Consider the following 26,521-nt stretch of genomic DNA (forward strand, 5'->3'; position numbering starts at 1 on the left):
AAACCATTCACTGTTGTAAATGGATAACTTTTTATTATTTCACACATGCAGCCTTGTCTGTCAGTCATTGGCTGCGGGCCCTGCTGGCGCATGTTAGCCAGCTCAGCGGCGCTGACTGTGCGTACATATGTATGTCTCACATGCGTGTGTCACACTCTGCTGAGAAGACATTCGATTCATATGAGCGTTGGTAAACTAATACCATTAGTTACTGTAGCTTAGACCAGCCTTTCCTACGCCGCTGAGTCCATGCCTCACGCTTTCACTTCACTGCATCTCACTTCACTGCGCTTAACACACACACGAACGCACACACACACTAATGGGTTAGGTTTCTTTTATGTATGAATGTAAGTATGTAAGTGTTGATGTAACGTAGCTGCTTTAAATACGCATTTTCATTAATTCTCTGCAACATTGTCGGGCAATTTTTTCTCATCACCACACACCACTAATGAATGTTGTCATAACTTATGCTATTTACATGCTGATGTGTAGTCAAACACGAAGGCGCGTGTGCGACATCTAACCCAACCCAATGCCGGCACAGCATTATCTTGTAGCCACCCACTCACAAGGCACTCGCACACATGCAAACCTGTGTAGAGCGCGTAGCACAACTGAAGTCACCTCCATGAAAGTGATCCTCCCGCATTGCTATGGAAACCTTATTTATTCTTTTGTACTCTTTTTTTCTGCCTTTCACTACTTTTTTATACTTCCTACGCCGAACACGCGCACACAGGCACACTGACACACTGACACACCGACACATGCACAAATTCCTAAGCTAACTAGAATAGAAGTATAAATTCACCATTCACCATTATACAATAGAAATAATGCAGTTTGCATAAAGACACGTACATACACACATATGTACTGTACAAGCGCCAGTTCTGCGTATTGTATGTATGTATGTGTGTGCGTGTATGTGTGTAGTTGCCTAAGTACCATTAGTATTATAATAAATTCCTTTTGCTCCTCCTGCTCCCACTCATGCCAATTGTGTGTTGTTATTGATGTGTGAACACCAACAAACCAAACCATGTGTACGCTCGCTCACTCTCTATATCGTCTCTCGTCTTTCGTCTCTCGACTGTGCTCTTCTGTTCTCTGCTCTGCTCTTATCCGCAGGAGATACCAATGCCGCATGCCAGCGATATTTATCACATCGATTCGTTCATCTGGGATGCACCCAAGACGGCGATATTCGTTGGCTTGCAAAACGATTACATGTCCGAGCACAATTGGCAATTGCACCAACAGCAACAACAGCAGCAACAGCAACAAGCCTTTATGCTGCAGCAAGCCCTACAGTCACAGCCACACCCACATGGCAGCCAGCAACAACTCGACGACAATGGCAATTGTAACGGTCAAAGACAGATCCCCAACCAAAGCCAAAGCCAGAGCCAAAGTAATGGCGACGGCAGCACCAGCGGCGGTAGCGGCAGTTGCAGTGGCAGTGGCAGCGGTAGCGCCTTCAACAGCCACTACAGCAATCATAGAGGCGGTGTCGGCGGCGGCGTTGGCGCCTACGTTGGCTGCCACACAGCAAGCAAACAGGATGGCAATGATAATTTATATATTCATGGCTTGAATTGTGATAACGCAAATGGTTCCTGTTCCGCATGCACTTACCAGCCGAACGTCGTCAATTTCAATGACGACGAATTCGTTATTGTAACTAATCGAAATGGCAGGGAATATCCGTTAGGCGGCGGCTGCGGTGCCGGCGCTTATCCGCCCGAACTTCTGGCCAATAGCTATGGTTATGATGTGACACCGGTTTCAACAGATTCAATTACTTCCTCTAAATCATCACCGACAACTGCCACCAACTAAGCCGACAAGACAAATCAAGCGCTCCGATTTACGCAATTGGGACGCAACACAAGTGTTAAATGCGGACGTAAAAAAAAAACTAAGGAAATTTAGAAATACGTAATGCTAAAGAAATTTAAAGATAACAAGTATAAGGAAATAAAGCAAACTTATAAAAAAAATATATGAAAAATATTTGAAAAAATTTAAAATGAAAAAAAATTAAAAAAAGATATTAAAAGTAAAAAATAAATGAAACCGTACAAGAAATGCTAAAAAATCTATTAAAAAAATTAAAAATTTAAAAATATTTAAAAAAAAATTAAATATTAAAAAAATCTAAACCAACAGTCGTTTTATAAGCCGTATAGCAATGAATTCTAAATTTAAAAATTGCGGTCAAAATTATTTCGCCTAAGCAAAAATCAGAAATTTTAAAATAAAAGTCTATGGAGATTGAAAAAATATAGAATTAAAATCCAAATAAATAAAGTAAAAACGAAATAAATATAAATAAAGTAATTCGTCGTATTTCGTATCGCAAAATACCACACTAACAACTGCCTTTTCATTGCTAACAGTTATGCGTTAGAGCACGGGGAGCTCAGCTGGCGCTATGTCACCACCACACAGATTACTTATACGCACTGACTAACTTTGTTATCGAACTAAATACAATTAAGCGTTTATTTTCTGTGCATACAAACTGGCATATATGTATGTATGTAATTACTAATATTTATGGTGTTTAATTTTATTAACTTTTTTCTCCCTTATTACAACAAATAATTTACAGTTACACTTTGAATATAACAAAAAATTACAAAAACACCTACAGCTATTTTAGAATATTTTAAGATTTCAGTTTATAAATAATTTTATATAAATCTACCAAACGTGTATATAATAGCATACATAACCGAAAAACAAAAGTTTAACAATATTATTCAATATATAATACTAGATTATTATCTAACATACATATTATACATATTTTTTAATATATGTAAGTAACAGTATTAACAAATATATTAAATTTAAGAGTAAATATTTCTAGATAATAATTAATTTTGCTCTAAATTAGTTTTATTTTTCTATAACAGAAATAGCAATCAAACCAAGTAGCAAGAATTTCGTGGGTTATTATGAAAAGAGTAGACTGAAAGGCTTATTAAACATCTTGCTTAATGGCAGAAAAATCTAATTTGAGACAAGCGAACTAATGGAGACCAAATGTCAAAAAAATTCTGGGGTAATACTAAGTCCAGATTTTAAATTTTTAGTACAGAGCTAGATTTTATGCACAATCCGCTGATTTTTCAAATGCCATTTTGAATACCCATTTTTGCAAATTTTTAAAGTACAACTAAAATTGTGATAGTTTTAGTAATATTAGTTTATAATTATTAGGTACTTAGGCAATAGTTAAGGTTCTACAATATGGTGTGCGTCTGTGCTAACTTATGAAGTCTTAATAGTTTTCTGCTCAGAAGTGCTGATGGATGTTATTATGTTACAAAAAGAAAATATGAGCTTAAGAAACTGTGAATTTTTGCTCATGTGGTTTGAGTTTCAAACCCATGACTCGTCGAATCGAAGGTACTTACTTTATGTGTCACCTCTTTGGGATATTCTGTAGTACAGTAACCAGTTAGTGTAGATTGTGAAATCATTTTCTTGAAAGGAATATTTGTGAACGGTATTATCGGCATCGGTGTAACTAACGTTAACTTTCTATATGAAAAGTACCTGGGAAGGGTATTCTATAACAATTATATTATTATAATTTTGGTGCAGCCAACTTACTTATTTTGCCCCTCTTTGGCTGCATGTCATTCATATTGACTAATTTTTTCTATATCTCAATAAATTTAGAAGAGGCCGTAAAGTTTGTATGGCAGCTATAGTAATCTGATCTGAAAAATTTCTTCGTAGATTTCATCTGGCATAGACAATAAAAATTAAAAAGTTTCCCTTACAACCACTTGAGTTCGATCGTTCAGTTTGTATGCCATCTATTTGCTATAGTATTCCGATACCGGTAGTAGCAGCTTCTTGGAGAGAAGAGGACGTGAGCTAAATTTCAGATCGATGTCTCAAGAGCTGAAGGACTAGTTGGCGTATATACAGACAGTTAGACATATGTAGATACATGGTTAATTCGCTTCTGGTTGTTCGTAAATTATTTATATATGTATATATATTAGGCTGTTTTTTTTTTTTTTTTTGAAATATTAATTTTTTTTCAGTCTCTTCACGAAATTTTCTTGGAAATACCCTAAAAAAATTCCCTGAAAATTGTATCCCTTAATATTAACATTAAGAACTGGACCAAGGCATGTAAAAATTTTCCATAGAAAATACACTACAATCGTGATTTTTTATCTTTAAATTCCTACAGATCAGAGGTGTTTTATGGCATCGCTTTGACTTTAGACGCATATTTCTCAGAATTATTCACTCTACAAAAGTGCCCAGTGCAACAAAGTCATAACTCACACCAGCGAGGTGGCACGGGTCCCTAAACCTGGTTTTTCCACAAAATTCGCATTTTTTTGTATATACATATCTCGTAAATAACAAGAGCTTTAAAAAAAATGTACATGTCGAATTTGTATAAAATTTGATTTGCTATAAAAAAGGTCGGAGGTCAAAATCGCTATCATTAATACTTCTCGAGATATTCAGCTTTTTAAGTGAAGACTTTAGTTTGATCATCAGTCTGTCGCACAACCTCTAGTGGTCCGTTATCGTAAGTTCCAACAAATGAACAGCATTTGGGGGAAAAAGAGCCGTGTGCAGATTGATATTTCAATGATTGAGAGACAAGTTGGCATATGTATTAATGTACAGACGGATGGAGTTCCATGTATGAGGACTAGAAAAGGTGTATAGTAATTCCCAGCATTTTTTAGAACGCAGCTTCCACATGTCCTGGGAACCACTACTAAAAGTTCAAATGGTATTCAAGAGCAAGTAAGAATTGCTGTATTCCGATTTACCTCTTTATAAAGCTCCAATAATATGGCAACAGGACACTACTTCGTACTAAATTTGTCTGAAATTGGTGGAGGAATTTGTATTTGCTACCCTTTTGCTTTAAGAATGGTATGTAAGGATATATATCAATAAGATAACATAGTGGGAAGATATGTGCAAGGGAAAATATAAAGAATTTAAACACTTATATGTATTTGACATAAAGAAAAGGAAAGCAAAGGTCATTGGACAAAAAAGAGCATAACTTTTATGTAAACAACATATTCCGATTTAGAGTACGCTATATGTAAAGACAATATCAATAACTATATCAATTTAATGTGGTAGAACAAACTTTTCACAAGTTTTTGTGACTCTGGACTACAAAAGAGCGATGCGTTAAATCGAAGAATAATCAATCTGCAAGCTTTACTACAAATTCCTATAATGGTAAAGGCAAGATATGAGTACACACTTTCAATAAAACTACTAATATTAAGTGGAATTATAAGCTAATCTTCATTGGATCAATTAAAAAATAGTTTTGTTTGCATCCATCACATCAACTACTAAAAAGATTCGGTAAAGTGCGCAATTTCCATTTTCACTTAACATGATTGCTTATTTTCAAGTATGAAATATTGGATTAAATTCACTTCATTTCGCCTATATCCATATTAAAGTTAACGGAAATTGCAGGGAAAATATGAACAGTTGCAATTGCATTTACTCCCGTTGGCATACCTAAGTACAAGTATATATAGTACATATTTACAGAAAAGAAAACTACACAATCAAACATTTTGCAACTGCAACTTGTTGAGCCTTTCCGAAACAAATACCGAAAATGAACATTTGCAATTTCTGCTGCAAATAATTGTGCAAGCACATGTTGCATATAGGATTATTTAACCGTTAGAACAAGAAGGCTTCTATACTGGGATGGGTTGTGTTATTCTTCGTTTGTTCTGTCAGAAAAACAATTAAGCATTAGTGATGATCAAGGAGAGGCCTAAGGAGATATATGATGTAAATTTTCTTGAGAGATAAATATTAATTTATGAAAGCAAAGACGCATACTGCACAAATGCCCATTATTAAGCTTAGACCTAGTTCATGTTTAATATGATGGCAGCATTAAAGCAGAAAGATCAATTAACAAAGATTAAAGAAAAATTAAGTTGTAATATTTCCGATTAGAAACGAATTATAACAGAAATATTTTTGGAAAGGTTGCCAACTGTTTTAAAATTTGCTTCATAATCTTATGTTATTATATATGTTTAAAGAAATAGTAACATATGGCTTTCTAAAAAATTGAAAATTGAACTTGTAGTTAAAACAAATTTTTTAAGGTTGCCACCTATTAAAAATTTTTAAAACTAAATAGATGGAACAAGTGTAATATTATAATATGGGCTTAAATGAATGAAATGATAAAATAAATCACAAGACCACAATGATGAATTCAGAACGGAAAGACTACTACTGCTACTGAGAAAAGAGCGTTGCCAACTGTTTATGTTTTATTCAGTGGTAAAATAGATTAAAAGACCTGGACATGATTCTAAACGCATTTGATATACAATATATATATAATGTACGCACAAAAAATAATTTTCAGTCGAAACCTAAAACAGATCAAACCTGTCCTCGAAATTATTTTCAAAAACCTTGCTCAAAACCAATTTTCACGACGAAATTTTTAAATATTAATAATAATTATCAGGTATTTATTAAAACTAAATTATTACATATTTTTGAAATTAATAATGTATATTGTAATTATTTTTACATAAATCCGGAATCGATTTGGCTGCGGTTGACCAATAGCAGCACGCACGAACCAAGTATTTTTTGAAGATCTCCAAATTTCGGTGCGTTATTTGACAGACCGTCTTCTCCAAATCTGACTACAAATTGTAGTTCAATGTATTCAAACCTGAACTTTCAGATGGCATATCATCAAGAACAATGGTTATAAGCCACTGGTGGGCGTTTTATGAATTGTGCTGTGGAGCAGAATCTTGCTGGAAGATTCAATCACTCATCATGAGAGTATTGCTTAACCGCTTCACCACGCCTTCTATAACATCCTGCTAATATACTTCAGGCACAGTTTTAACCCCTTTTCCACAGAAGTGAAGAGTTGTAACGCCTTTACAGAACACCCATCGCCAAGCCATTAAAGTAGCTGGATGGTCTAAAAATTGAACACTTGGAAAAATATTTTTTGCTCTTTAAATATTATTGCGTAGATTTTGTCGTTTTGCTTATTAAAAACTTCATCGGCAGGGAATTTTTTTCATTTGTAAAAAAAAAGTATACCCGTGGAACAACGTTTGGCTTTCCTGTGGAGATCACCTCGAAAATGTCTTGACATTGACTGGTCGATATATCCAATTCCCTTGAAATAATTTTCGGTTTTCTAAGGGGATTTCTGCAAATGAAAAAGTCATTTAGGGCAACATTAATTCGGGTGAAATAAAATTAAATAAATAAAATACAAATTTTATATATTCAATGAATCGAAAGGGCAAGTATAGCGAGTGTTTCCTTTACAGTGAACAACTTTAGATCCTGGTGGCATCGTTTCTCACATAGAAAGGAGCCCCCACTATGTTACGCGGAACTTTATTTTGAAATACTTGAATTCGTTTTAAATTTGAGTTCGTTGCACTGCCCCAGATTTGAATGTCATACGTCCAGATCGGCCTACCTTATAAATTAGCAACTTATTCTTCAGACTGACAAGGAATCTTAGCCTAAAGAGCCAGTATAGCAACGCCAACTTTAATCTTAGCTGAGTTATTTTTATTTTTGCGCGATCTTTCCAAGTTCTCCCCTTATCAATTATAATCCCCAATAAATGTGTTTGTTAGTAACAGCTGACAAAATAAAGCTACTTGAGGGCAAGTTTTTTGCTTGAGGGTATACAAGTATATTACTTTCGGTGTTGATTTCAATATTCCATTTGGTGAGCCACGGTGCTAGAGCATTCTATTGCATCTGCAGTTTTTCGGAAGCAGTGGTAGGGTTGCCACTTGTTGGTAGCACTGTAGTATCATGAGCATAGGTTGCTGTAGTTGTGGAGTCAGATTTGATCACCGAAGGTCTGCTGTATAAAGAATGTAGGGCACAAAGTCCAGTGATTTAAGCTTAAATTAGGTAAGAATCTCGGAATTCGATATACCCATTTATATGTCTGTAAATACTTGTAACGAATTCCGAGGTGAACTTACTATAATGACTGGACTAACAGGGACCAGGCAATTTCTTGGTGCTCGCCAGCTCGAACTGGTCTCAAATCCGACTCAGCATCACGGCATTCTACGTAAAACGTCCGATTGTGCAAGTAAGACTTTAGAAGCGAATAATAAGGTATTGGCAGTTTTTAGCTTTAATTTAAATATTAGGCCTAGATGCCAGACTCAAGGAACATAGCAGATCAGTTTTTATTATTTTCTAAATCATCAGTTATAAAATTTTGTGTGGAGCAAACACCCCTGCTGTTTAAACTATTATTAGACATAGGCTTATTGTTTTGCCTAATCGCATTCCAAAGATTTTTTGCTGGATCTCCTGGCATCGCAGCAATCACGCCTTTAGGGACTTATTGCGCAATTTTCAGAGAACATGCTGCAGCTTTTTTGTGAACCGGTTGAGACGTCTTTCGTCATTAAAATTTATACCAACTTGCCAGGCATACCGAAAACGTCTCTTCTGTCTGAGCTTCATCACTACTTCATTGGACCAGAGTTGTCTGTCCCGCTTGTGGGCGCTCTGTGTGGCTACCTTCTGGTGTACTTATGTAGGCAGCATTGTGCATGTTTCTGGTCAAGATATCCGCAGCATAATCCATATCTGCCTCAGAGGCACTTTTTTCTGAACATTTTTATTTACTACTATACATGCAGTGTAAAGTTTGTAACAGAATTTATGGCAAGACCAAGGATATATAATTTTCATTTCCGAACCTAGTTATATATATTATTTACCCATAATACTAAACTTATTTAGCAAAATATAATTTTTTCAACAAACTAATATTATAGCTTTAATAATAGTTTCAGGATAGCTGTTAATATATACCTAATTACATATATAATTTACTAATACAAGCCCAAATTCCTGGATCCATAAGGATTTTAATCAAGTATACATACATATGTACATAGATTTATATAATGGAGAATCAATTTTAGCAAAACTAACATTTTCTCATATTACCAATACTATATTCTAGAGTAATTAATATTATATAACAATAACAAAAACCAATATGTTTATCCTTATGTATATATAATATATATATCTATATACTTGTAAGTGCGTTTTGCAATGGTTAACTCCTGCTCTGTTTGCTCCTAACAATATTGTTACCGAATGTCGAGTACAGTTATTTAATATAACATAAGAACAACAAAACAAAAGAAAGAATTTCGCCTTCACCAAAGAAGTAGCACATATTTAGACTGCTTGGTTTGAATTAAATTTGCAGGAACACATACGCCAGTCGAAGGAGAGCAAACTGAACGAGTTGGGCCGCAATTCGAAGGCGCGCTCAAGGGAGAATTTATCGAGCACAATGCCGAGGTAAGTTCCTACAAACACATGACGGCGCAAATATGCCGTTATGTGCGATTGCAATTTGTAATATGCAATAACGCGCACGCATTGTTGTTGCGCATGCAATGTAATGCATTGTAATGCAATTTCTAGCGAGTACATGGCTAACTGACACATTTACCCCTCACTCTCTCCGCAGACCCAAACATTCGCAGACATCGTTGCAAATACTTAACGACGCATCGAATCGCTATTATCGCGAGGTGGTGCCCATGTCGCGCGCCAGCAGCAAAAGCGATCTCAAGGAGCGTGAACACAGCATTCTGCGGCAACGCAACGACATCGTGGTGCAGACGAGCTTCTGCGTGGATGACAACAGCTCCGAGGCGACGGTGGAGGCAGCGTTGGCGGCAAATGCCTGCGATATGGGCTGTCAGACGCGGTAAGACAACAGACACGGACATACATACATAATAATAACAACAATAACTGTAGCGGTAATGGAAACTTACACAAATCCACACACACGTACAGGCGCACTTGCATATTCATATGCTTAACAGCATATTTGCATATTTGCACACTTGTCCCCAATGTTTGTTTAGCAATCAATGAGTTTCTCATGTCTCTGCTTGCAGCGAATCGCTCTTCGCCACACCGCTGATGCACCAGAACTCGATGGGCTCGCTAAAGGACAAGGCCAGTCTACATTCGCGTTCACGTTTCTCCACATTCGGCTACGAGACCGCACAGCCGACGCCACCACCACCATCGCAGCAGCCAGCTAGCGCCCGTGGCGGCCAACTAACGGGACTAAATATACGCGACGCGCGGGAATATATTGAGATGCGCGAACGACATCCCGGCCCTAAGCCCAAAATGCCGCATATGCATCGCATGGATGCACTGCCGCCCACACCGCCCACGCCAGCTGCGCCGGCCGAGATGTGCCACCATCATCATCAACATGCCGCACACACGCATGTACACACGCAACAACAACAACAATCGCAGGCGCAGCAGCAGCAATCAGCACAGCAACAGCAACAGTTGTCGATGCAGCCATCCAAGGAGAGTGCGGGCGGCGGTGGCGGCGGCAGGTCAACCGCGGCAGCAACAACAACAGTAACCACGGCGACATCAGCTCAGGGAAAAGGCAAGCCAAAGCTAAGTCAATCGACAGCTTACATAGACATTAGGAATTCAGCGCCGGATGTCATCATAATGACATCACATTGACATTTAAGTAACTCAGCGAAAATCACGCCATATCCACATGGGAGCGCACAACAGCAACAAAAACGCATTAGCACACTCGAGCGACTATGGGAATGTGCTGGCAGCAGCAAAACGGCCAACGTCGGTGCTACGGAGCGCGAATTTGAGTGAAAAACGCACACGAATGAGCAAGTCATTTGGTTGGGCAAAGCTTTTAAGCGCACGGATGTGCCGACACATACCCACACACATGCTCAATGTTGGCAGCTTGAAGTCACACAACTTACCTTATTAAATGCTTGGTTTGCGAAAGGTTATTCGGCGCAATTATATTGAGGTTATGTTGGCGCAGGAAATCGATGAATTTCATTTCGCAACGCTTTAATATCAACAAATATGTATTATTAACCGAAAATATGTAACGAAGTTCAATTTTTAATCTAACACTGGCTCCTTAAGCTTAATTTCAAAGCAAGTTTTAATTCAATTAATCGAGATTATTCGGTTCAAGTTTAGATTACTTGGCGGATTACCGTGTTTTACAATATCTAGTTGGTATTTAAAAAGGTGATTAAGTTTTAATTTATATAAATAATTAATTAAGCAGCGGTTGTCTGAATTGTCATCAATTTTCAATATCAAATTTATATGACGAACTCTATTTTATAGATTTTAGTGGCAGAAGAAAATAATTAACAATTTTAGACAAAATTTATATCGATAAACGGAGTCTGTTTATCATATTGCTTGAAAAAAGGATTCGGATCACTACATAACATGATTTTTAACACCTATACCACAAAATAACAGTAAATATCTACGTTAAAGCTTTCTTAAATTGTCGGCTGAACTTCGTCTCTCAATTGTGAAATTCCTCTGAGTAACTGTTGAAATTTTAAGCGTAGTTTTTTGCTGCCTTTAAGAAATACTTTTTGTTTTTAGCTATGGGCAAAAAATAGTAAGACTTTGATCAAAATTCTAAAATTCTTATTTATTTTTCAAAATCCACCCCTCGGCTCCATTAGACTTGTGCTAACAAAGCTAACAACAACATCCAATCTTCGAAACATTTGTTAAAGACAATTTCCGGAAAAGCCTTCAATGCACGTAGCGATTCAGGTTTAATGTCTTCAATTGACTCAAAACGGTTTCCCCGGAACAGTCGTTTGAGTTTGCTGAATAGTCATAAGTTACACGGAGCTAAATCAGGCGAATACGGTGATTGCGGCACGATATTAAGTAGTTGAAAATTTAGAGAAAAACTCACGAGGTACCAATGCAATATGCAACGGTGTTTTATCGTGCTCAAAAACCAGGAGTTTTCGGGCCATAATTCCGGCCTCTTTCGACGAATAGCTTCGCGCAAACGACGCATACCATTCAAATAGTATTCCTAGTTGACAGTTTGGTTGGTCGGAAGGAACTCGGAGCGTGCCACACGTCGATAATCTAAGAAAACTCTCAACATATCCTTGACTTTTGACCTGCTTTGACGTGTTTTTTCGGCATCGGCCCACCATTGCCAAAATCTTCGGCCGATTAATCGTCTGTTTCCGGGTTGAGGGTATAGCTACAAGACCCATCGCCAGTAATGATATGTTTCATGGCATTCTGGTAGTGAGAAATCATTGTTTCATAGACGTTAGCGCGACGATGTTTTTCGAAAAAATTTAATGATGTTGGAAGCAATCGTGCTTTCACTTTTCTTAGGGCCAAATGATCTTTCAAAATGCTTTCAACTGATCATTCCGATATTCCAATTTCTCTGACCGTCCTAAACGCGGTTCGTCGTCAACTCGTTCTCGACCCTCTTTGAATAATTTTTACCAATCAAAAACACTTGCTCGTGACAAACAAGTCTCACCGAAGTAATTTTTTAACATTCTGAACGTTTCAGAAGTTTAATGGAACTTCATCACTCACCGTAAAAATCGCCGAATGCACTTTATATACTAAACACTAATAGTTATTATACCCTGAACAGGGTATATTAAGTTTGTCCCGAAGTTTGTAACACCCAGAAGGAAGCGTCGGAGACCCTATAAAGTATATATATAAATGATCAGTATGTTGAGCTGAGTCGATTTAACCATGTCCGCCTGTCTGTCTGTATATATACGAACTAGTCCCTCAGTTTTAAGAAATCGTTTTGAAATTTTGTAAACATCATTTTCTCTTCAAGAAGCTGCTCATTTGTCGGAAGTGCCGATATCGGACCACTATAACATATAGCTGTCATACAAACTGAACGATCGGAATCAAGTTTTTGTATGGAAAACTTTCACATTTGACAATGTATCTTCACCAAATTTGGCATAGATTATTTTCTAAGGCAACAATGTAATATACGAAGAAATTGTTCAGATCGGCTTACTATAGCATATAGCTGCCATACAAACTGAACGATCGGAATCAAATGCTTGCATGAGAAACTTCCCCATTTAACGATATATCTTCACGAAATTTGGTATGAGTATTTGTTTATAGAAATAACATAATATCGAAAGAAACTGTTCAGATCGGCTTACTATTGCCATACAAACCGAACGATCGGAATCAAGTGCTTATATGGAAAACTTTCGCATTTGACGTGGTATCTTCACGAAATTTGACGTGGATTACTGCTTAAGATAATAACATAATCTCCGAAAAAATTGTTCAGATCGGATTACTATAGCATATAGCTTCCATACAAACTGGACACATAGTTACTAAAAAGTATATTAGCTTCGGTGCAGCCGAAGTTAACGTTTTTTCCTGTTTTTATGTGACATTTGGCATAGGTGTCACTAACAGTCATACGAATCTAGAAAGAAAACATTACTTACTTTTTTTTCGCGACAAAAAAGTTTTAGTAAGCTCTTAGTTTCGAATCTTGAGTTAAAATCAATAAAACTTCATCCACAGAGAAGGCCGGAACCACTGCAGCAGTGAGTACCTATTTCTTAGCGTCTTGTTTTCATAAAAAATTAGAAGAATTTTAAAATATGTTTAAATACACACTGAAATATAAAACAATTTATAAAGTAGTGTTTTTTATTGTCCAAAAATCGCTTTTTTCAGCTGCCATTACGGCAGGTGTGGCTCTTGTTAAGGTATTCTTTCTTGCATCTGCTAGCTTTATTGTTGCCTTTTAGTGAAAATTTTTTAACAACATAAGTAGCAAGCAGATAAATGACGAATCGAAGACAGCTAAATATTCGCAACTTTTTAGCGCTGCAAGTAAGTGCGAAACTAAATTGAACTATTACGCTAATCGTTCCAAGCATGGAATGCACTAGCTCTATACCTTTTACGTAAACTAAAGTTTCTCTCGCTATAACTATATATATATTTAACTTATTTATCTTCTATTCTTCTTATCTTATCTTATCTTATCTTCTTCTTCTATTAATAATTTAAAATTATATGAGAAATGTTTGAATATCAGCGCGATCAGCCAAAAGGGGGTCATAGACATATGAATGAGCACTCTTTTGACCTACTAAATTTTTACTAACTCAGCTATTTCATTTTTCTAGGTCAAACATACATATGTATTAGAGTCAGTCAAAAAACATTTTAAGAAGACAATGATTTCCTCAAATGCATGGTACGTCCAAGCAAAATAAGAAAGTACTACTGTGTTATTTATATATGATAAATACATAGGAAATCGTAAATTACATTGCGCCACCTGTTCATATTATTCTCCAAAGCTGAAACTTTACTAGAATTTTTTACGTCATTTCGGACGATATTTTCAGGGTATTCAGGAAAACACTAAACGGTTTTTGGCCCGCTCTAATATGTACATATATACATTTCATTTAAAAAAAATCAAATTGGGTTACTTCTACGGTAAATTAATCATATAAAACTACAAATACATATAACATAGTACTCGTAATGTCATTACCTAGCAACTAATATGATATTCGTAAAAAGTTAACTTATAGTGAATTTTCGAAGTGATTTTTTAAAATAAAAAAAAACTTTCTACGAAATAAAAACAAAAATTCGTGAAATATAATAAATATAAAATAACTATAAAACATAATTTATAACTTTAAGAAGTCAAACTTTCACTAGCTAACACAGAATTTCACAAACATAGCAAAATTATGAAGAAATAAGCATAATAATTATTAATATCATTTTATACAAAAAAAAATAACAAAACTCTAAATAACGTTACACTAATTAATGCAGAATAGTGCAGCGGAAAATTTAGAAATTTACAAACTTCTTTAATACCGCAGCTATCACGTGACACTTGTATTACTTTGACATATTTACACACTTTTGGTTTAGAGTTTAGTTGTTTACTTGTTTTTTGTTAGCTCAGCATTTATAAAATGATATGAACACATTAAATTGTAATACAAAACATTTACACAAACAAATATGTGTTTGTGTGTGTGTGTGTAAATAAATGTTATGTCATATGTTATGTAAATATGTGTACATGAAAATAGTGGAAATGCATAAATCGCAAAACTTGTAAATTTCTCATAGCGAATTATTGAGTTGAACTCCCTTAGAATAACTGTTAATAGCAACATGATTTCAAATAGAAAATAATCATTATAATTCTAAATAATTGAAATTAATGTATGTGTTGTGTAATTAAAAGATTTGCACAATGCTACACATAAGAATAAACAAACAAATATATACACATTTGTAATAACAACCGTAACTTAGCCTAATACATATGTATAACATGTATATATGTGCATGCTATATGCATATACCGTAATAAAAACTGTGTAAAATTAGCGTTTGTTAAAGTGCGATTCTATTTTGAATAAAAAACTATGAAATGTCAAAGTTTCCTAATTTCACTTTTGGGGATTATGGTCTAAATTAAGTAATTTTTTATACCCTGAACAGGGTATATTAAGTTTGTCACGAAGTTTGTAGCACCCAGAATTAATCGTCGGAGACCCTATAAAGTATATATATGTATATATGATCAGTATGTCGAGCTGAGTCGATTTAGCCATGTCCGTCTGTCTGTCCGTCTGTCTGTATATATACGAACTAGTCCCTCAGTTTTTAGGATATCGTTTTGAAACTTTGCAAATGTCATTTTCTCTTCAAGATGCTGCTCATTTGTCAGAACGGTCGATATCGGACCACTATAACATATAGCTGCCATACAAACTCAACGATCGGTATCAAGTTATTGTATGGACAACTTTCCCATTTAACAAGATATATTCACGAAATTTGGTATATACTATTTTCTAAAGCAACAATGTAATATCCGAAGAAATTGATCAGATCGGTTAACTATATCATATAGCTGCCATACAAACTGAACACATAGTTACTAACAGAAATGCACCTGTGAAGGGCATTTAGCTTCGGTGCAACCGAAGTTAACATTTTTTCTTGTTATATCATCACAAAGGTATTTTAGTGATCATTTGGACGCCTTTTCGTATACCAATGTTTGCAAAGACAATTTGAAACAAACGAATCTCCTCGAGATTAGCCAAACACTACGAACTACCATAAACGGTTTAACTTCTGCATCTGGAAACTCACTCAACCACTAGAGGAATTCCTATCACCCCGTACGCGACGATTGCACGATAATGACATCGGGCAATGGAATCGATCGCAAGTGCTCAAAAGTAAACGGCTATCTCTCCGACCTTTCTCGCTTCCTCACTGTACGGAACCTAAAACTCTCCCCCACTAAGTCCACAGCGAACATATTCACTAATATTGCAAGCGATGGCGCTAAAATTCCGACTATCAATAACACTAAGGTTTAAGGTATGATATTCGACAGCCTACTCTTCTTCACTCCTCACATGACCACGATTATTGCCAAAGTACAGAGCCGCAACAAAATCCTCAAGTCGCAGCCGGCAGCATATGGAGGAAAGACAAAGAAACACTATTGGTAACATACAAAGCAATCGGTCGTTAACTACGATGCACCAATATGATGGCCTGGATGCAGTGAAACGCAGACATCTCAGAACACTGCACTCCAGACCACAACAGGATGCTTCTTAATGTCTCCTATCGAACATCTGCACAGTGAGACCCGCATGCTCCCAGTTAAGGAGCATAATGAACTCCTCTTCAAGCAGTTTCTGCTGCGTTGCTTTCGTAGAAATCATCACTGCAGTCATCTGCTTGTAGCGGAACCGTCTCCTAGGAGCATCAAGAGGTCCTTCCTCAACTATGTCGACGACATAAAACAATACGCCGTCCAGAATTCGGACGCAACAAACTCCAGACATGCACTGACCGCCATTCACAGAGGAGCCATTAACACCATCACCGACTCCCTCTCACTGAATAGCGTACTAGGAGTCGAACCACCGCCCATTGCAGACAGCGAGCTCGAGTTGCCGCGAGAATCGAGAGTGACCCCTGCGCAGCTTCGTTCTGGATGCTGTAGCAGGTTAAACTAATAGTTATCCAGAATCAACCCTAACATATCATGTAACGAGTCCCCATATGACACTGAACACCTCTTTGCATGCCCAGCTAAACGTACACATCTATTACCCCTCTCCCTAAGGTCCAATCCCGTCGAAATAGCACGTTTCCTACGCCTACCGCTGGATGACCACGATGACAACTTATCTAAACCTTACCATCCTAACAAGGAATAGATAACCGTTACAACAACAACGGCAAACCTGTGGAAAAAGTCTAAGAAAGTTAAAAATAAAAGAATTTCTTTATTAAATAAGTATTTTTATGTATACTAAAATGTATATTTTGAGACGTGAGAAAGCGGCAGCAACTAGGTCAGTTTTCGGAACCACCTAGATTCTAGAAACTTGTGATAAAATTTTTAAAAAATTCCTCCACATTAAGGGGTTAGGGGTAGTCAAAATTTTCAAAAAAATATTTTTTTTTTTGCATTTCTTCTTAAAAATATTCTCTGAAAATTTGATCCGATAATTAGTTTTTGAGTTATTCGACAAATAACAAAGAGAACTCGGGACTTCAAAGCGCTCGGAGAAACTTTAAACACGTTTTTCTCAAAACTTTGTTTTTTGAACTGGTGGCAGCTGTCACTCGAAACCCGCTCAATAGATTTTAATCAAATTTATGCAGCTTTTAGAATAGAAGGATTTTAGAAGGATTTCTTTTTTCAAAAATTTCGATTTTTTAAGACCAATTAACTGTTGATTTTTTCCCAAAAATTTCCTAAGGCCGCCATTTTGTTAAGTTTTGAAAAAAAAAAATCCTTCGATCAGGCCCAGGATTATCTATTTATAAAACTATTTTTTTTTGTCCGATTGATTTTAGATGAATCTCCAAGGACTTATGGTTGTCACCGCAAGTACCTTTTTTTGGAACTGGGTCAACACAAACAACTATAACTTTGGAAATTAATTTTTTTTTTGGAAATTTTCGTGACTTCAAGTCAACACATTCCATAATAATGCCATATTACTACTTTTATAAAATAACACGATTTAAAAGCAAAAAAAAAATACTGAAAATTCTCATTTTTTCGTGCCTCTGACTACCCCTGATCCCTTAAAAAAGTGGTCTTAATCTACCTACATTTATATTGATTTGTTAGTAAAGTATGTATATTTTAAGCTTCACATTAACACTTTGTAAAAAACCGACTTGTAAAAATTTTTCACCTGAAAAATTATCTTCCAAGCGGAAGTACTAGGTGAGGAGAAGGCCTGTTCTATTGCTCATTTACGAGAGAATACACAACGCAACTTTATATATGGACAACTCGGCAGCATTGCTATCCTTGTCGACACCCCAGATAAATTCCAGCGTTGTCAACAACTGCAGGACAGATTTAACTCCACTTGTTCATAATTTAAGTTCACAATCAAAGGAAACTTTTCGGCAACGAAAAAGCAGACCAAGAAACAAATAAGAGCTTTATCTCCACTTCGAACAAATAGCTCGAAGCAGAACTCAATAACAAGCTGCGAGAAAATAATTCAGATATAACCAATATATGACAGAAAAAGAACCAAGGACCTACAACTTAGGTTCAGATATGATATAAGTAGTACAGCGCCAATAGCGGGGTACTGGTCTTTAGTAGAGCATGCGCTAAAAATGGACCTCGATAATAACAATATTTGCTGCAGCTGCAAGCTTGAAAGGAATAAGGAAACGGGTTTTCACTTTTTCTGTAAATGCCTAGCTCTAGCACAAACCCGACTCAAAATACTTGAAACGCATCAGGCGCCAAATCTCGAATGGTTGTTCACAAAAAGCATAACGTATGCGAGTAGAGCACCAAATGGTTTGAACACAGTGACGAAACGTGATTGTAAGATTATAAGGTCCTTCAATAGTGCGCATCAAACGCCATAGTGGCAGCACTTCTATCTACCTAACTACCGGAAAAATTAGCAGTCAACCTTTTATAAAACTTTAAAACAATAAAAAAAGAAAAGAAAAACTCTATTTTCGGCCCAAGGTGCTTCTCTTAAAACATCTACCATACAACTAAATCTGAAAACGTAGCCGTCATAGCATGGCTTGTATCGAATGGATAACGTTTTGGTAGTTCTTTCTAGCTTTGTTGTTTAGAAAATAGATATTTTATGAATTATCTTTTTTAAGTCGACTAAGTCAGTTTCGGCTACGTCTCCTAATTCGCAGAAGGTTAGACTCCAGAGATGTTTCAACCTGTCTTGCAAAGGCTGGATAATAGAGGAGAAAGTATCAACGTTTACAGGAATGCAGTTGAAGAAGGTGAGAATTTCGGCATGTGCATATTCGGACCCATTTATATGCACGACTTCCCAGAGCTTTAGAGCTCATTTCGCAGCAATGTACCTGCCGGAAATATCCACGGGTGCAATGTGTAAAATGGCGTTAAGTGCTATATAACTGTGTATACACTGCATCAAATATCAATGAGAGCCGCTCTATGGACACGTTTAGGCTTTTTGGTGAAGAAGGGTACCTCATCAATAATTGATTTTAACCTATTTTTTATGTATGTATATGAGCAAGTGGTTAAAATCGGGGTATAAACCAGGCATTAATGAGACTTAAGGTATCATACCCTCATTCATCATCATTTCAGGTAAACCTAATTTTTTTTATTATAAAAAAATATATAAAAAATAAATAAAAAAATAAAATATAAAATTATAACACAAAAAATAGTCAACAAAGAACTTCCGAATTACATATAAACGAAACCTACAGTTAGATTTATCTAAGATCTAATCTCAACAGTAATATCTTCAATACACAACAACATTCCTTTATTTCAGATTCTAACATTAGTAAGAGATCAATAAATTCAACTCAACTTGGGAAATACAAGTATCGTGTAAGAAAAGATTCAGCTAAAATAAATACTACAGAAAAGAGAACTATTCACATATTTAGCTTTGTATGATTATGAACACCAACTCTCATATTCTACACCAATACAGTCAACTTTATGACGAAGAAAAACAACTAACAAAGAGTCCAATACTAACTAAAAATACTATTCCGAATTGGAGAACTCTACTACTAAAAAGAAATCTAAAAACCCCTGACACCATAGCCAAAAACATCCAAATGCACTTTTAAGTTATTTTCTTTTACAATTTGATATTTTTTAAGAAAAACGTGTACCATGATATTATTATGAAAACTATAACCCTTCTGAAGCCATCAGTTTTTCCCATCTTTATGGCATTTTCGCCAAAGAAACTTCACCGGCTTGGTGGTCAAGAATGAATCAATCCAATATTTAATACACTGTTTTGATGTGAATCGCATTCCAGTCAGGGCGTACTGCGACAACCGGAACAAATGGCAGTCAGCAGGAACAAAGGCTGGGCTATAAAACGTGTGAGGCAAAACTTCCCAGCCGCTGAGTTCCATGTAGTGTTAACCGGTTTCGCGCTTTTAAATCAAGCAAATCACTTTTGCAACATTCACTCGGCTAAAGCTTGTTCTCAATAAGCTTCCACCAAAATACGATGAATTTTGGCTGAAGTTTTCGTCATATAAAAATGATGAAGAAGAACCCCGTAAAAAAATTCTTTCAGATACAAAGTTCGAAATATTTGGGCAAAAAAAATTAGTGCTGATAAAGCTTCAAATAAATGACTTATGCTGAAAATATGCACGCATGCTCGGAACAATACAATAATAATAACTAAAGTTATGTAATTACGGACCCAATAGAAATAAATTTACATGAAATTAAAAGAAATTTAAACATCGTTTAAAACCTTAAGTAATTTAAAGTATATTCAATCGTTCATTTATCTATTTTATTATCCAATATCATTTTATCCGCAATAATACATTTAACTTAACTTTAATGAGCACCAAAGGCGTATGAAGAAAGGAGCCGGCCCGCTGTGTAATGTGAAACTTACAACTCGCAGAGACCCAAAAAGCTTCCAAAAATATTCTTATGCACTTAAGACGTTATGACTGATCGAAATGTAATAAATTTAAGTTGAGATTGGGAAATTTAATAAACTCCCACATTAAGAGACCCTAAAATCAATTACAAACGTTATGAACCATCGCATTAATGGAAATAATTAAATAACAATGCAACCATTCATACGACGAACGCAAATTGTCATGAGTGTGTCTAAAATTAAACATTAACTCAAGTGCGACGAAACAACAAAGCAAAAAGCGAGAAATGAATGTGTCAAATTTAATTACTCAAAGCCTTTTTAAACTGTAATTGACAGTGGCGCATCATAATACTTACAGAGATCGCATTTGCTTAAATGTTATTGAGGCACATTAGGGTGGTTGCTGCAATGAAAAATACTTAATTTTTGCAAAATTTATGATTGGAGGAGAAAACAAAATCATAAATGGTGGTTGCAAATATGTATTTTTGGCGACATTATCACAACTTTGTTAAGGGGGTATTCTGGTCTAGAAGCATGAATTTCAGGTAATTTTTAAAGTGTCGTAAAAAAAGGTAATTAATATTTTTACTATCCATTTTTTATTAGTTATTTGTTAATTTTAGAAGGGTACAGAAAAAAATTAAAAACTGAAAAAGTAAAAAATTTCAAAAATTATGAGCTGACGAAGTGGGGGTCTCTAAAAAACTCCACGTAACCATACCCATGATTTCAAACCTCCTAGCTATCTGCAACCCAAAAAAAAAAATTTATTAATCTAGAATAATGTCGCAATGGCCGGAGCTACGGAAAAGTGGGAAACAATTTTTTTCACAAAATGGCGACTGACTATGTATTTAAAATTTTTTAAAAATAATAAAAATAAAAATTTGGGGATGGGGCTAGTTCCAACCATAGACAAGCCTGTAGATGAGACTCTATAAAAATTTTAAGTAAATCGGTCCAGTAGAACCTGAGAAATCGTGGGTATCGTTCCGAAAAAGTCAGTTTTGAGAAAAACGCGTTTAAATTTTCGCGTAAAGTCTTTTGTTCGATTAGTTCCAGCCGAACCAGTTTGGATGCCGAATCCGAAAAATGCCTATATCTCCGAAAATAATTTGAATTTTGAAAAATCCTCTTATACACATAATCGTATTCTTGAATAGTTAAACTTTGAAAATACAAGAAAAAATTTCGATTTTTTTTAATTTCTAGACCAGAATACCCCCTTAAGGTGTTTATTAGGTGTGGTCAGCATTGTAATGAAACGATAGGTTCCAGAGAGGATAGGTTGTACATATTCAAAATTTTTTTTAGGAATACGGAGATGAAAATAGGAAAAGTTTCGTATGATTCAGTCCACATGCCTCGTATAACTATATTGGTGTGGTTTGCCATGCAACTTTATTATTATTCATTGTTCCAATATTCCGAACATCCGCCGTAAATCGTCCTTTTCAGTATATGACTTGATTTGAAGTGGAAACAATTATATATATTTTCCTTCCAATATGTCGAACTTTGTGCCTAAAAGTGTTTTTAATGGAATTCTGTTACATTATATTATTATGAAAAAATCTTCATCCAAAGGTTTTCGTATATTGATGGAAGTTTATGGTGATCATGCTCTAGCTGAGCGAAGTGTTTTTCATAATTTAAAAGTGGTAATTTTGGCTTGGAAGACGATGAACGCTCTGGGTGTCCAAAAAGTTTGAAAAATACTCTATGAAAATTGTTGCCAAACACAAGAAGAACTCGTAGAATCTTTGGTGGTTTAATACTCAAACAACCATTTAAAAACCTTTGAAAGTGACATTCGCTACCAAGAAATTTAGGTTCCATATGAATTGAAGCCAAGAAACGTTGAAAGATGATGGAATCCACAAATTACCTGAAAGATGGAAACATGTTATAGCTCCGTCAATGCTGCAGGGTCATGTGTTGGAGGGTGGATCCATGTGTAGAAGATCACGCAAGTGAGGAAAGTTCTGTGATCGCCATTCACTTGAGAGTGGTCAGAAATGGTTCCTTTACATATGGCTCAAGCAGCCCACGACTTCCGGCCTTAGACCAAGTAGCTTCTCGGTAGACAAAGAACATCCATTTGAGCACGAACTAAAATTTGAAGGTGAACTATCCCTACCCAGGATTGTGAGCTAAGTTTAAGACCCGCCACGTAAAGTAAAGGCTGACATCACCGGCGTCCAAGAAGTGTGATGGACGAGACAAGTACTGAGGCAAGTAGGTCCTTGTGGCATTTACACATAGTGGCCAATATACGCACCCACATCTGTGCAGCATAAAACGCACGTCAACAAACACTAGGAAGGTTCGACGTCGAAAAGATGCAATCACAACAGACAGCCGAACGATTTTCTACTCGACTTGTACTCCTGCTATCTGAGAGCACTCATTTCAAGCTCCCTACATACAGCTACAAACGAAACCATTGGTTTTCGGAAAATGCAAAAGAACAGCTTATGCAATGAGGAGTGTCGTGTCACAGCTGAGGGAAAACAGACTGCCTACATGCAACGTTACAATCGACCTCAACACGTGTGGGATGGAACAGACACCGAGAGCTAAATAGGGAAGCGAGACGCATTTGCAGACAAAAAAGAGAGAGGCCGGAATGCGTGAGTATGAAGAGCTAGACAAGCTGGCCGTCGAAGTTTCTATGAAAAGATGCGGCGACTAATAGAAGGTTTCGAAACTTTTATAGTACCCCCAGAGGTGATATAGTGACTGATACCCATAGCATACTAAAATTGCGGAAGGAACACGTTTCCAGCCTGCTGAAAGACAGTGAAAGCAAAACACCGGGAGATGGTGAACCCGATCTTTCAATCGCTGACGATGGAACAGACCTTCCATTTCCCGAACATAAAGAAATTCGAATAACAGTTACCCGTCTGAAGAATAAAAAAGTGGCGGTGGCAAAGCATAGATATGGAGCATGCATCAGCTTCTTTGTAGAATATGGTCCGGCGAAAGCATGCCCGACAATTGGAATTTAGTGTGCTCTGCCCAATACAAAAAAAGGGAGACACCAATATACTCCAATTACTGTGGGATAAGCCTCCTCAATATCGCATATACGGTTCTATCGAGCGTACTGTGTGAAAAACTGTGTGGCTTTATAAATATATAAATATATAAATATATATTGATTTCATTCACTTCAACAACCGCACCGTTAGGAGGGCAAGCCGCACTCACGACTTGCCTCCTACCTCACTGTTGACAGTCATAACTTCGAAGTTGTAAAAAATTTCGTCTTTCTTTCAACCAGCGTTAACACCAACAACAACGTCAGCCGCGAAATCTAACGTAGAATAACTCTTGCCAACAAGTGGCTCTTCAGACTAAGCACGCAATTGAGAGGTAAAGTCCTCTCTTGACAAACAAAGACCAAATTCTACAAGTCACTCCTCATCCCCGTCCTGCTATATGTTGCAGAGGCATGGATGATGGTAACATCTGATGAGTCGGTGTTTCGAGATTTCGAGAGAAAAGTTCTGCGGAAAATGTATGGTCATTTACGCATTGGCAACGGCGAATACTGCAGTCGATGGAACGATTAGCTGTATGAGATATACGACGGCATTGACATAGGTCAGCGAAGTAAGATACAACAGCTACGCTGGCTAGGTCATGTCGTCCGTATGGATAAAAACACTCCAGCTCTAAAAGTATTCGACGCAGTAAACGCCGTGGGAAGCAGAGGAAAAGGAAGACCTCTACTGCGTTGGAAAAACCAGATGGAGAACGACCAGGCTACATCTCCAATTCCATTCAAAACTCCGATTGGCGCCAAACAGCGAAAAGAAAGAACGATTGGCGCGCTGTTGTAAACTCGGCTATAACCACGTAGGTGCTGTCTACGCCAGTAACGAAGAAGAAGATTCTACAAAAGTTTTAGAATTAAACAAGAGAATCAAAAAATCTTTATTATTGTGAAACAGATTAGCTGCGATTGAAGAAAATACATTTAGCACGAACAAGACAACCCTAAAGTGGCTCAGCAAGTGTAGAACAACAAGTGCAACAACAAGTCTACAACTAGCGAATAAATTTCCATAATAAAAAGTATTAAGGAGCAGCACAGCTCTTAGAATGCATGCAAATGACCCCGCTCAAAAACACACACACGCGTGCAAAGCACTCAAAATACGCAGACAGATGCTGTCGCCGCCATCAAACGCTTGCCAAAAATGCTACAAAAACACTTTATATGAATATTATAAATTTATGTAGAAATATATACGATGGGAAACATAAATTTCAACAACGCCAAATATTGCAAGAGTGCTGAGTTGCTGAGAGAATATATGCATGTATGTATGAAAAATGAAATAAAAACACAGTTAAAAATTCGTAACGAACCAAAACAGTAAACTGAATAAATTGAAAAACAAAGTAAAATAATAATAATAAGTTGCGGAGATTTGTTTGCGCCAAGTGTTGGACGCATACAAACTGAGTGGACAATTTGAAGATGACTACGTTGTTTTTACAATAATTTATTACCGCGAATTCGGCAACCGAACAACTCCAACAACCACACACCCACACACATGCAAGCATATGGAAATATCTTCGCTGGGTGAAATGTTTGACTTTCGGCTGAGCTGCTCACTTGCGCCAGTTAAATGTTATACTTAAGTAGGTGCAACGCCACTCATGCATACATACAAACATGCAAACATATGTGCAAACGTGTGTGCGCTCGTATAACTGTAAGTATATTCATTTATTTTGCAAGCGAACAGCATTTTTCGAACGAGATTCCGCCAAAATAAACGCGAAGCAATACAAAAAACGAAAAAAATCTGGTTACAATCCCGCTAAAATGCGTTTGATATGGCTTAAATGCGACGAGGCCGTTAGGCGCAAGTTTTTTAAGACAAAGAATAATTGCTGCGCGCAGGAGACAGTAAAGAAACGCACATATGGCAAATGCATAAAAAAGCAGAGCGCCAAAACGCTGATACCAATATTAATAAGGTATTTTATTGTAGCCGTTACGCTGCTGTAGAGCCTCTTCAACAGCTTCAAGAAGAAGCTGAAGAAGTAGATATTTGACATTTTTCGGTGTGGAGAAAATTCTCTGCAATTTGATGAGTTCATCGCCACTTCACCGCGCTACGGGGCACCTGATGCGAACGAAAGTTGGATAGTCGCCGTACACTTACAGTTATACGGAACTATACAGAGGCGTATACACATGTGTGTAAAAATTTGCACCCCTTAGGAGCAAACTAAGAATGTTCAACTTCTAGCTTACGATATATTTAACTAGAAAGCATCTGAAACCATCTCGTAAGTACCAAACGACAGAGCAAATTTTAGAAAGCTTGGGGGAGAGCGACACCCTACCTCATCTAGTGTGGTAAATCAGCTGTAATACTAAACAAAACCTTTCCTTCACCCCCTTTCGTAGATGACGTCACGAATAATGTATTTATATGTCAAACGCACTCCAAAAAAATTAGCTTGTCGATAATGTCGTAATCTCTATTATTATCATTTAAGATATAATCAGTGAACTTATGTATTTTTTTACTATTCTCAATATATGAATATGATATGAACTG

The 26,521-nt window shown here is 36.5% G+C and overlaps 1 protein-coding gene across 5 annotated transcripts in view; it reads left to right on the plus strand.

Moving 5' to 3' along the window:
• The window catches only part of LOC120774267, an 85,571-nt gene extending 72,979 nt beyond the window's left edge, over positions 1-12,592 (plus strand). For 3 of the 5 annotated variants that reach the window (XM_040103742.1, XM_040103743.1, XM_040103744.1), the window contains exons 11-13: positions 9,308-9,402; positions 9,575-9,817; positions 10,014-10,614. In XM_040103742.1, coding sequence (XP_039959676.1) covers positions 9,308-9,402; positions 9,575-9,817; positions 10,014-10,614 — 939 coding nt within the window. Of the gene's footprint in view, positions 1-1,137; positions 2,017-9,307; positions 9,403-9,574; positions 9,818-10,013 lie in introns of those variants that run through there. The other 2 variants (XM_040103745.1, XM_040103746.1) reach the window with 2 other exon arrangements.
• The last annotated feature ends 13,929 nt before the right edge of the window (positions 12,593-26,521 follow it).

This window comes from Bactrocera tryoni, chromosome 4 (genome assembly GCF_016617805.1).
Source record: "Bactrocera tryoni isolate S06 chromosome 4, CSIRO_BtryS06_freeze2, whole genome shotgun sequence".
NCBI classification, from domain to species: Eukaryota; Metazoa; Arthropoda; class Insecta; order Diptera; family Tephritidae; genus Bactrocera; species Bactrocera tryoni.